The sequence below is a fragment of the Labrus bergylta genome, chromosome 9 (genome assembly GCF_963930695.1).
Source record: "Labrus bergylta chromosome 9, fLabBer1.1, whole genome shotgun sequence".
In the NCBI taxonomy this organism is placed as follows: domain Eukaryota; kingdom Metazoa; phylum Chordata; class Actinopteri; order Labriformes; family Labridae; genus Labrus; species Labrus bergylta.
The window spans coordinates 25,497,808-25,510,307 of record NC_089203.1 but is presented as its reverse complement, the minus strand read 5'-3'; the positions used below and the strand labels follow the sequence as shown (position 1 = coordinate 25,510,307).

Sequence of the window (12,500 nt, the reverse complement as noted above, 5' to 3'; positions counted from 1 at the left end):
GTCTTAGCGCTGAGTTAAAATTAATATATACAATTATAAAACATCAGTTTGTTCTTTTAATGACTCACCTCTCCCTCACTGTCTCAGACTTTCACTTCTGCTGAAATTTCAGTTTAACCGTCAGTAACCTCTAACTCTTCCTCTTCCTCCACCTCAAGCTGCAGGAAACATGTGATACCCCCCCCCACACACACACGCACTCCACAGAGCATCAACTGGAGTCACTGGAGTTCATTATTATTCTGTTCAAGTCTCAGCTGACTCAGCAGAAAAACAAAACTACATACAACAGATCAGAACTTTTTTTCCTTTGTCATCCAATAAAAGTGCTCTTCACATTTATTAGACATGTTATCTGTCAGTAGAGTATTATTACTCTGTTATCTTCCTGTCGTGGAGTATAATTGTTACTCCAAACAGTTCTTGATGTTAAACAGTGCACAGAGAAACTTACAAACTGTGCTGCGGTCTAATATCATGGTCTGCAGCTTTACAATTCAAAGAGGGATCTTTGAAGCTTGTTCCTCCCAGAATCCTTTGCTGTAGTCACAAACACAAAATTTCTTCGTAAAGAATCAGTATTTTAATGCTTAATATGTGTACGTGTTTATCATATTGTTTTTTTTGTGTCATTATTAAAATTATATATTGTGACATATCGGACCTTTGCAACACAATTACGAAGTCAGACACAAAGTTAAAGTCATCACTCAGATATGAGTCAACATGAAGTCATCATGACAGACTTTTAGTATCAGCCACTTTTAACTTAGTAAGCTTTTTTAGATTTAGACTTAGTCTATGGAATTTTTTTTTGTTTTTACCCTGTATATTTAGTCTTGTTTTGGTATAGTTGTATTTGACAAAAACTCAAACACGTTCATCACGTACATCGTTGCATTTAAGCCAACTGCTGCTGTCAAAATGGGGGGGGGGGGGGGAGAGTGGTTAATGCCATGCAGAAAACGGGGGCCAGTGGTAGGATTCAAACCAGGGCTACCTGCATGGATGATCACAGCCTCTGTACATCAGGCGTGTGCACTAACCACTAGGCTACCAACTATTGTAAAAAAACAAAAACCTGTGTTATCAAAAGTTATCGACGTCTCAGTATCTGTCTCTCAGTTGGCAGGTATGAAGAGCTGGATCGACCTGAGGAATGAGATCGTGTTCCTGACGCAGAATGCCACGTCGTCTCCCAGCACCATGTACAAGGCGGTATCCAGGATCGTTTGTGGTCATCCAGAGGGCGGCGGCCTGCAGATCAAGTCTCTGAACTGGTATGAAGACAGCAACTACAAGGCTCTGTTTGGAAACCACAACAGCAGCGAGGACGAGCCGGCAGCACATTACGACAACACCACCAGTGAGTCGACATACGGGGGGGGATAGTCCACGTTCACACCGAGGGGGCGGGGTTTACTGATGTATGTGTTCCTTAGAGCTGTCACTTTAAGAAAACTCAGGAAATAAAATTCAATTTTATTTTTAAATTAGAAACGTATCATAGTTCTTTGTCTTTTGTTTCTTTAAGGTCGTCTTACACGACTGAGCATGCTCGTCAAATTTCTCCCGCTGCTCTTTGGGGATGATGTCTCAGATTTTGAGACCAAAGAAAATGTAACAAAATATCAGCTTCATGGGTCAGCAGTCTCTTTTTGACCATGTTTTAAATGTGACAGGTGTTCTGTTCAGTTTTACACATATCTCCTTTAATCGAGACGTGTTTCCAATGAAACACATGGGCGCTAACAGCTATGTGTCAATGTGTTTGAATGTTTTAACATGTAGCGCTAATTGGCTGATGTTCATGCCAAGCGATGGCTACAACGAGTCCCTCCCTCACTTCCTGATAGATGTTACATTCAGCAGATCAGTTTAGTAACCATAGCAACAAGTCATCACCAGCAGAAGCTTAAGGGGGATATTAAATGTGTGTGTCTGTGTGTTTGTTGTCTCAGCCCCGTTCTGTAACAGTCTGGTCAGGAGCATGGACTCGAACCCGATGTCTCGGATGATGTGGACCGCCGTGAAGCCTCTGCTCCTCGGAAAGATTCTGTACACGCCCCACAACCCCGCCACTGCCAAGGTCATCCATGAGGTAAGACATCACCTTTTTTTTTTTTTTTTTTTTTTTTATGCCGGGCAACCTGTCTCACCTTATATTACCTGTGTCCACATGTTTACCTGGGTCTCACCTGTATCACCTGAGTCTAACCTGTACTTCATCCGTCTTTTCTGTCTCTGTGTATCTGCGGTCCATTTAGGTCAACCGGACGTTCCAGGAGCTTGGTGTGTTCAGGGACCTGGGAGGAATGTGGGAGGAGATGAGACCAAAAGTCTGGGACTTCATTGAGAGCAGCGAGCAGATGGACCTGATTAGGGTAAACAGGGCATGCCCACAGATGTACTGTTAGTCCATCATGTGTTTGCTTTAGTTTTCTACCCCTTAACTTTTATTTTGTTGTATTTGAATCCTTATTGTCTTTTTGTATTCAGTGTTTTTTGTCTCTTTTATTTTTTCTTCGTTTTGTTCTAATGAAACGGAGACCAGGTGACTGAACTCCTTTGCAGATTGTTGTAGTTTCTGAGTTTTTCTTCTGCTTTTACTGTAACCAATAGAAACACAGAATGAAACCGTTACCACCTTTTGATGCTTTAATCAGGTTACATTTCTGATGTGAAGTTAACTGTTTAAAATGGAACTCTTACAGTTTTTTTCCTTAGAGATGTTTAAAAGAATAAAGTGTGAGTGTGTCAGGTTTTTAACAATATCAAATTCTTCATGTCTGTGGTCCAGACTCTGCTGAAGAACAACGTCACCGCCAAATTCTTCCACGGTCAGTTGACTGACACTGATTGGACAGTTGCAGACATCTCCAAGTTCTTGTCCAAGAAGGCCGAGGACCCCCGGCCGCCGGGCAGCACCCTCACCTGGAGGGAGGTGTTCAACGAGACAGACCAGGCCATCATGAGCATCTCCCGCTTCATGGAGGTTGGTGTTTAACCCTCTCAACTCCAAAACAAAAGAACAGTGATTGTGTTTCGGCTCCCTGTGAGGTCACCTTTCTAAAATCTGTACCTTTAATGAGAGGTTTTTGTGGTATGATTTCGCTGTCTGAGTTCTTTTTACATTTACAAAGTATTATGATAATGAAGATCTCCTATATGAGGTCTGTTTTAAAGTCTATACCTTACCTGCGGCTGAATCACCCACTGATACACCTGTTCAAAGGTTTGGTGTGGTAGCTTGCTCTGTTTGGGGTAAATAAAGGAGATGACTCACTCTTCAGGTAGATCACCTTGACTTTCTACTGACATGCGGTCCTGTTTTGTCCCTCTGATGACATCACATTGATGTCATTTCCATCAGCTGTAATTCTAATCACTGATGCATTATTGGCTGTCATTGGTGTCGGGTTGTCCTGATACCAGAATTATGAACTTTGATATGATCCTAGACACACAATGTTGGATTATATGTTAATTTCAATTGTTAAAAATTGCAGCCAAGCCCCTGCACACAGTCTAAATTGCACAAAGTGTTGGTACTCTTTGATACGATTGATCATTAATGTGTTTGTGTCTGTGTGTGTGTGTGTCAGTGTGTGAACCTGGACAAACTGGAGCCAGTCTCCAGTGAGGAGCGGATGGTAAATCAGTCCATGCTGCTACTGGAAGACAGGAAGTTCTGGGCGGGGATCGTCTTCCCTGATGTTGAGCCAAATGCCACTGAGCTGCCCGCCAAACTCAACTACAAGATCCGCATGGACATCGACAACGTGGAGCGCACCAACAAGATCAAAGACGCGTGAGGATACACACACATGAACAATATTTGTTTGTTGACAATATTTATGGGGCCTCTTAAAGGCTTTATATTTGATTTTTCACACTTAAATATAATATAAATCAAGTATATCCTCTGAAAATAACTCTGTGAGTCATGACTGTCTACAATGGGTGTAACACCCGAGTCCCACTGTCTGTGATGCTTTCAGAGTTTTCAGAGTCCTATCTTCAGTTTGTTTACATCGCCGGGACGGCCGGCTGACTCCTCCCCTCGTGTATAAAAGTTGTTTAATTGAGGGACTAGAGAAAAGAAGAATAACATACTGTACTCACTGCTTAACTGTGTTTCTAGATCACGCTCATTTCAGGTAAATTTACATGCAGTGTGAAGATACCAGCATAATAAAGATCGCTAGCATTAGCATGCTAGCACAACAATGCAGCGCGAGTTGTTTTGGTTTCATGCTGGTGCTCAAGTGCGACATCTACTGGATAAAAATTAAATAAAGAAACAAGACATCAGGTCTCTATAATGTACACTACTCAGGTTCTAGGTTTAAGTTTATTATTCCACCTCTTTGACTGTTACTAGGTAAACAGAGAGTTAGTTTGAGACACTATTTTTAACATGGCGATCGCCATCGTTGGGCTTCACAACTTCTCTTCAGATATCAATAGTTGACATCACTTACCGTACGTCCATATTTTATGCAGTGTATGACTTGCAGCAGTAGTGATCTGTGTGTCTGATCCTCTTGAACCTAAAGCAGCTTCTCAGCCATCTGGTTCACTCAAACAGGAATGTCTCTTTTTCGCCCTCCTCTTCAGGTACTGGGACCCGGGTCCTCGTGCAGACCCCTTTGAGGACATGCGGTACATCTGGGGCGGCTTCACGTACCTGCAGGATGTCATTGAGCAGGGCATCATCCGAGCGGTGACGGGCACAAAGGAGAAGACGGGCGTGTACATCCAGCAGATGCCGTATCCGTGCTATGTGGACGACATGTAAGACACCGCGCAGCTGATCTGGTTCTGTCTCTGGTTTCTGTTTCTGGTTGTGACTTCGCCCCCCCCTCTCTATCGGGTCCTGATTCTGCCCCCTCTCTGTGTCAGATTCCTGCGGGTGATGAGCCGCTCTATGCCTCTCTTCATGACTCTGGCGTGGATGTACTCGGTGGCCATCATCCTGAAGAGCGTGGTTTATGAGAAGGAAGCTCGTCTGAAGGAGACGATGAGGATCATGGGTCTTAATAACGGCATTCTGTGGTTCAGCTGGTTCATCAGCAGCCTCATCCCCCTGCTGATCAGCGCCGGGCTGCTGGTGCTGCTGCTCAAGGTCAACACACACTCACACACCTGATGACGACCTCTTTTCAGATCATGTTTTATTGTGCTTTGTGACTAAAATACATCATGGGTGCATGTAGAGTTGTGAATGCAGTGTATACAAACAGTCAGTATGGATTTAAACTGTTTATTTCATTAATCTGTGGTTTGATTTTGTCGGTACAGATGGGGAACCTGCTGCCCTACAGTGACCCGGGGGTGGTCTTTCTCTTCCTTAGCTCCTTTGCTGTGGTCACCATCATGCAGTGTTTCCTCCTCAGCACAGCGTTCGCTCGCGCTAACCTGGCGGCGGCTTGCGGTGGGATCATCTACTTCACGCTGTACCTGCCCTACGTTCTGTGTGTGGCCTGGCAGGACTACATCGGCTTCGGGGCCAAAGTGTTCGCTGTAAGACTTCTTGTTGTCATGAAACCAGAATTTAAAACTTCAAAATGATAGGAATTAAAAACAACAATACCTGTTTGTTACAATGGCAAAAGAATATTGAGTAATTTACTGTTTTTAATTATCAAAAGTTGGAGACAAACTCCTGCAAATTGTCTGTATTTGGAAAAATGTCAATGTTGTCAATCAATCTTTAAAATAACAGATTGTATTGTTTTAAATCACATAGTACTGGTATTTATAATATTCAAAGTATACCTTGGTAAGACCACCACACTGTGACGGTATGTTACTACGCTGCTGTGCTGTCATTGGTCAGAGAGAGTCACACTGTCTCCTCCCCCTCAGAGCCTCCTGTCCCCCGTGGCGTTCGGGTTTGGCTGCGAGTACTTCGCACTGTTTGAGGAGCAAGGCGTCGGGATCCAGTGGAATAACCTGTTGTCCAGTCCTCTGGAGGAGGACGACTTCAGCCTGCGCACCGCCATCATCATGATGTACTGTGACTCCTTCCTGTACGGAGTGCTCACCTGGTACTTGGAGGCTGTGTTTCCAGGTGAGAGTTAACATCACACAGACATCTGATTGGCTCGTTTAAACAGTCATATAACCCTCTTTCCTTCTCATAGATAGTTCCAAGATAGGCAAAAAATATACCTTTTAATCTTACAACTAGCTCCAAGTTAGTAAACTGTTCACTCTGAATATTCAAATAAAGTAAGTAAACAATAACATGCTTTATTTTATTACTGTATTTAAATTCTATTCTGGTCTGTGTTTGTCAGGTCAGTATGGGATCCCTCGGCCCTGGTTCTTCCCCTTCACTAAGTCTTACTGGTTCGGTGAGAAAGACGGAAAGTCGAACAATGTCCCTCTAAGCAGCAGAGGAAACAAAGGAGGTGAGACTGCAGTTACACACATTCACCACACGGGGATGATAGAGAACAGCCAAGATCTATACGCTGCATTAAGCCTTTTTACGATTATATATAAGAGAGTTCCTGTAACCTGTGTTTCTGTCTCAGCTGTGTGCATTGAGGAGGAGCCATCTCACCTGGAGCCCGGGGTCTACATCGAGAACCTGGTGAAGGTCTACCGTCACGGGAAGAAACTAGCCGTGGACGGACTGACGCTTGGATTCTACGAGGGACAGATCACCTCATTTCTTGGACACAACGGGGCCGGAAAGACCACTACCATGTGAGTACAGGTCCATATAAACCTGAGACTTAAACAGATACACAGGTACAGGTGACATAGGTACATGGGTCTTTGTTTCTGTGGTCGGTAAAGAGACATCCGCAGGAACAGACACAAAGAGAATGAAGCCGATCCAGTCAGAGATTAAAAAGCAGCCAAAGCATCCTCAACAGGACAAAGTGTCAGATATACAGTTTCACAGTTTAGTCACAGTTTAGTTTGTTAGTCTGCTTAACTTAACTAACTAAACACAAAGAACAATCAAGATAACTCTCGTGTCTAAGTATCCATCCTCAGGGGACCATGAATGTCTGTGCAACATTGTTTGTAGAACCAACTTTAGGTTTTGAAATATTTCACAGGACGAATGACAACTTTGACGTTTTAGTGGTGCGAGAGGAAAAGTAAAGGACCAACAAGAGTTTATGGCCGTATCCACTGGGGACTATGAGTGTGGATACCAAATATTATGCCGATCTAACTTGCGGATATTACACAATCAGAAATTTGAATTACTTGAGGTGCTTTAGGTAAAGTCAGGGATCATTAAAATTAAGTAGGATACTTCCTGTTGAGAAAACGAGTGTCAGCAGGAAAACTTTTATAAAGCATTTAAAATGTTTATTACCACCCCTGCAGGTCTATCCTCACCGGTCTGTTCCCGCCCACCTCTGGCACGGCCTACATCATGGGCAGAGACATCCGGTCGGAGTTGAGCGCCATCAGACAGAGTCTGGGAGTGTGTCCTCAACACAATGTCCTGTTCAGCATGTGAGTGCAATTATTTTTCATGAACTTCAGTCAGCTTTTATGCAGATGATGCTGTTATTTGTTGTTCATCTTCATAAGTTGTACACACTCATTAGTTCCTGCTGTCTGCCTCCATTATTAAGTCCCAATTTCATTATTATTGTTGATTCTTCTTTTCCTCTTAAATAGTTTAAGAAACTGTTGAAGTCTGGATTTTTCCGCTGTTTGTGTTTTTGTGTTTCTCTGTGTGTTTAGGTGTAAATGCTGCTCTCTGTGTCAGCTCTAAATGGGGACATTTTTCTCTTCATGAGGCTCTGACCTGTTTAAATCAAACTGTTCAAATTAAGCTGTTTAAATCAAACTAACATGGCTAAATTGTGTCGCCCCCTACAGGCTTACAGTGGAGGAGCACATATGGTTCTACGGGCGTCTCAAAGGTTTGTCAGAGGAACAGGTAAAAGGTGAGATTGAGCAGATCCTGCAGGACACTGGGCTGCCTCACAAACGCAATTCCAGGACCAGCGCTCTGTCGGGAGGGATGCAGAGAAAGCTGTCTGTGGCGCTGGCCTTCGTCGGGGGGTCAAAGGTTGTTATCCTGGACGAGCCCACGGCCGGGGTGGACCCATACGCCCGCAGAGGGATATGGGATCTGCTGCTCAAATACAGACAAGGTCAGGTTCTTAAAAAAAAAAAAAACTTTACTTTTGATCATGTGATCTCTCCTGCCGCATCTCAATCTCAATTCCTGACGTGCCCCCTCAGGTCGCACCATCATCCTGTCCACGCATCACATGGACGAGGCCGACATCCTGGGAGACCGGATCGCTATCATCTCTCACGGGAAGCTGTGCTGCGTAGGCTCCTCCCTCTACCTGAAGAACCAACTGGGGACAGGATATTATCTGACGCTTGTCAAGAAAGAACCAGAACCTTCCATGAGCTCCTGCAGGAACTCGTCAAGCACCGTGTCCATCAACAAGGTAACACACACACACACAAACACAAACACACACACACATGCACTTCCTATATTTCACAAACACACAGTGATGTGTTCCATCTCGCTCTCTTTCCTGGTTGTGCCAACATATCTTTAATTTTAAAAAGTTGTGATTTTGCGAACAAATGCGAGATCAGCAGTGTGCCAAAACTACTCGAATGCCGTACTGATTTGAAAAAATTCACAGTATGAGTCAGTCTCCCTCGCGTTCTGTTTCCCACAATTCAAAGCGGCAGGTCAGAGATTGAAATGACGGACAGCTGCAGCCCTCGTAACTGGGGAAATAATCAAAATCAGACCAAAACAGAAAACACCAATTATCTTTTTTTGATTCTCAAAAACATGTAAAACATAAGAAATCACTTTGTATCGTATATATGTTTCAGGAGGAGGAGTGTGTGTCTGTCAGCAGCAGTGACGCTGGACTCGGCAGTGAACATGAAAGCGAGGCTGCAACCATCGGTGAGTTTTCTGTCCTCCGGGTTAGGGTGTGGGGGGTTCATTTGATTCTTTCTCGTCTGGGTGTGCTCTGACATTGTTTGTGTCCCTCAGAGAACGGCCCTGCAGCGTCCGCCCCCCTGGTGACCGCTGACGTGTCCCTGGTCTCCAGTCTGATCCTGAATCACGTCCCCGCTGCCCGCATGGTGGAGGACCTGGGACACGAGCTGACCTACGTGTTGCCATACAGCGCCGCAAAAGACGGGGCTTTTGTCCATCTGTTCAAAGACCTGGACCTGAAGCTGCCCGAACTGGGCATCTCCAGCTACGGCGTGTCTGACACCACACTTGAGGAGGTGACGTCTTGTGACTTTTGTTTTCCTGTTTCTGAGGTTTTAATGTGGGTTGGTTCTGAAAGGAGGAGTGCAGCCTACATGGCACAATTTCAGATTTAGATCAAGTTCCTTTAGTAAATATTAAAATCAAGGAGACATGAAATGAAACGTGAATCTATTGTAAAGGCAGTCTAATGCTATGGCAGCATAACCAGGAGCCGGTCCAAGCCTGAGCCAGCCCTGTCTGCCTCTTGGACCACAGCTGGAATATAAGTCCAAAGGAGAGGTGTTAATAGGCTCTACCTCCCATACTACGTTTAGAGACTCTAGGTACCCATCAGGCCTGCATTCTGAGGGCAAAATGTTCTAGAGGGGTAATAAGGCACTCATAGAGAAACAAACAACCGCTTTCAAAGTGGAAAAAGATATTTAAATCAATAAAATAATTGAAGAACTTTTTTGTTTTGTAGATTTTCCTGAAAGTAGCTGAAGATAACGGAGTCGACACTGAAGTGCCCTCAGGTGAGGATCGACCTCTTCACTGTGACATCATTTCAAACTTCTTCACGCTGTGTGTTTGTGATAACATGCGATCCAAATGTTTTATTTTTGTGTGATTGTTCTCAGATGGTACACTTCCTGTTCCAAGACGGAGAAGGACTCACGCCTTCGGGGGAGGAGGAGACCATCCGAGCTGCCTGAGACCCTTAACAGAAGACGACAAAGAGTGCAACGAGTCAGATGCAGACCCTGGTACATCACAAGTTCTTACTTTTAGGATTGTCACCATACCAGAATTTCAAACTGCGATATGATTCTGGTAAAAATCAAATTATATTGATGCCTGTTTGATACCAAGGAAACAGAAATAGAAGTCGTAGACACCCAAAAAGGGTAATTTATAGTTTTTAGTTATCAAAAATTGCAGGTAAGCTCCTGAACACTGTCTAGATTGCATAAAAAACATTGCCAACTTTTCCCCATATGTCAGAAGTTTTACAAAATGATTCCCCTCCTCTTATTAAGTGTCCACTGAAAACAGTCACATCAAGATCTCCTGTTTCCAAATATCTATTTTAACCCATTTGCCGTCCCATTGAAACGACCAATGTTATCAAACTGCTAAGGTCGGCATACTGCTAACAAGTGTTTTTTGGTAAGCTAATGTGTATGGTATGTGACGTATCTCAGAGTGCAGGGAGACGGACTGGCTGAAGTGTACGGAAGGTAAAGGCTCCTATCAGGTGGATGGGTGGACCCGGAGAAGGCAGCAGTTTGTGGCTCTGATGTGGAAACGCTTCCTGTACGCTCGCCGCTCCAGGAAGGGCTTCTTCGCTCAGGTACGCACAAACCTTTAATCCTTCATGCTTACCACATGATTATATCACATCAGACTACAAACTTTATGTTGTATAATATGTTAACATGTACAATATATTCAATTAATATGTTAATATTTCATTGTGTTTCCAGATTGTTCTTCCTGCGGTGTTTGTGTGCATTGCTCTCGTCTTCAGTCTTATCGTTCCCCCGTTTGGAAAATACCCAAGTCTAGAACTGCAGCCCTGGATGTACGAGGACCAGGTCACCTTCATCAGGTAAATACCCATCCTAACCTGACTGACCTGTAAACCCCTTCCTTACCTATCCTCAACGTCCTCACCTCTTTCTCCCAAATGCATGTTGTTAGAGCCATAGAGGACAACAGGTTAATATAAAAATATAATTTGCCCATTAGTATAATTTTGTATTTATATGTTTATAATTAATCGAGTTTTTGCTTTTGAATTCATTAACATTTTTTATATTCATCACGTATTGAAACATTGTGTGTTTATAGAAGGTCTGCGTGGTTACAAGTGCTGCTGCAAAGTATTCCTGCTGTCGTAAAGCGCAGCTAATTGGCGTAAATAGCCATGTGGGTACAGGTGAATAAATACTCAGACCAGACGGCATTCTACCGAGCAGGACGAGGAGCAACAGTTTTCTGACCGTCACTGTTTGAGTTTTTGGTCGAATCCGAAAGGTTTTCTTTTAGTGAACGTAAGATATTTATAAGAGCTTATTTTGTAAAACCCTTTTTTGAGGAATAAATGATCTTTTTTTTTTGTCACTTTAAATTTGCCTTCTTTGATCTTTGGATTACTTCAAAATGTGTCTTTTGGAAAGTAGCCTGCGAGTCAGAAACTTCTAGTGCTGCAAGAAGTGGCAAGAGGATTTTTGTTTGAGTTAAGTTGCCACTACACATGTCCTCCTGTCCTCACGCTGACATGTCCTTGACTCCACTGTCTCACACTGTACCACAATGTAATAAAACTGTATTAAAGTGTGTGTGTGTGTGTGTGTGTGTGTGTGTGTGTGTTTGTGTTCTTTTTCGTGTGTGTGTTAGTGACGACGCCCCCACAGAAGCTAGCGTGCAGAAGTTACTGAACACTCTCCTAGACCCTCCGGGCTTTGGGACTCGCTGCATGGATGGACACCCTATCCCGTAAGAAACATTTTTAATATTTAATAAATGATTTATTTCACCTGTTTGTATAAAACTAAAACGGCCGGAAAGAGAGAAGAAGAATAGAGACAAACTTTAGTTATCTATACACTGAGTGCCGTCTTTCAGTACTCCTGAGACCAACAGGAAGGGGCTGTTGAATCTGCACCGCCCCTCTGAACTAACTGATACTGTGGATCACGTCTCATTCACCATTTAGCTCCCTGACCAAAGTAACCATAGTTAAACTTTCCAGTTCTCTGCTTTTTTGTTGTTGTTGAACTCTGTAACCTGTCAAGAGTTGACATCAGTCACATGTACTTTAATAAATATTGATGAATTCCCACCCCATCCTTAACTGTCCCCCCCCAGAGAGGCCCCCTGTACGATGGGTGACGAGGACTGGATTCTCCCTGAGGTTCCTGAAAGCGTCCAGCAACTGTTCAGCTCCAGGAACTGGACAATGGATGACCCATCTCCGGCCTGTTTCTGCAGCTGCGACGGAAAGAAGAAGATGCTGCCTGAGTGTCCTGCCGGGGCCGGAGGACTGCCCCCCCCTGAGGTCAGTCACCTCACACACACACACACACACACACACACACACACACACACACACACACACACACACACACACACACACACACACCTAGACTTTGCAGGACTCTACTTCTTGGTGTGTATATTCACAAGTTGTGTCTGTGTGTTTCCAGATGAAGCTGAGTGCCTCAGACTCTCTGCAGAACCTGACGGGAAGAAACATCTCGGACTA

At 43.9% G+C, this 12,500-nt stretch overlaps 1 protein-coding gene across 2 annotated transcripts in view; it reads left to right on the top strand.

Moving 5' to 3' along the window:
- The window catches only part of abca1b (ATP-binding cassette, sub-family A (ABC1), member 1B), a 38,512-nt gene that overhangs the window by 16,522 nt on the left and 9,490 nt on the right, over positions 1-12,500 (top strand). The window contains exons 9-31 of one of the 2 annotated variants that reach the window (XM_065958877.1): positions 1,126-1,366; positions 1,962-2,101; positions 2,268-2,384; positions 2,801-2,995; positions 3,606-3,811; positions 4,621-4,797; positions 4,906-5,128; positions 5,305-5,526; positions 5,872-6,076; positions 6,306-6,419; positions 6,546-6,720; positions 7,360-7,491; positions 7,864-8,141; positions 8,233-8,450; positions 8,857-8,932; positions 9,023-9,264; positions 9,714-9,765; positions 9,871-9,996; positions 10,435-10,583; positions 10,717-10,841; positions 11,633-11,731; positions 12,104-12,293; positions 12,442-12,500. The exon at positions 12,442-12,500 is cut by the window's right edge and continues 36 nt beyond it. In XM_065958877.1, the coding sequence (XP_065814949.1) occupies positions 1,126-1,366; positions 1,962-2,101; positions 2,268-2,384; positions 2,801-2,995; positions 3,606-3,811; positions 4,621-4,797; positions 4,906-5,128; positions 5,305-5,526; positions 5,872-6,076; positions 6,306-6,419; positions 6,546-6,720; positions 7,360-7,491; positions 7,864-8,141; positions 8,233-8,450; positions 8,857-8,932; positions 9,023-9,264; positions 9,714-9,765; positions 9,871-9,996; positions 10,435-10,583; positions 10,717-10,841; positions 11,633-11,731; positions 12,104-12,293; positions 12,442-12,500 (3,761 nt within the window). Of the gene's footprint in view, positions 1-1,125; positions 1,367-1,961; positions 2,102-2,267; positions 2,385-2,800; positions 2,996-3,605; positions 3,812-4,620; positions 4,798-4,905; positions 5,129-5,304; positions 5,527-5,871; positions 6,077-6,305; positions 6,721-7,359; positions 7,492-7,863; positions 8,142-8,232; positions 8,451-8,856; positions 8,933-9,022; positions 9,265-9,713; positions 9,766-9,870; positions 9,997-10,434; positions 10,584-10,716; positions 10,842-11,632; positions 11,732-12,103; positions 12,294-12,441 lie in introns of both variants that reach the window. The other variant, XM_065958876.1, reaches the window with a different exon arrangement.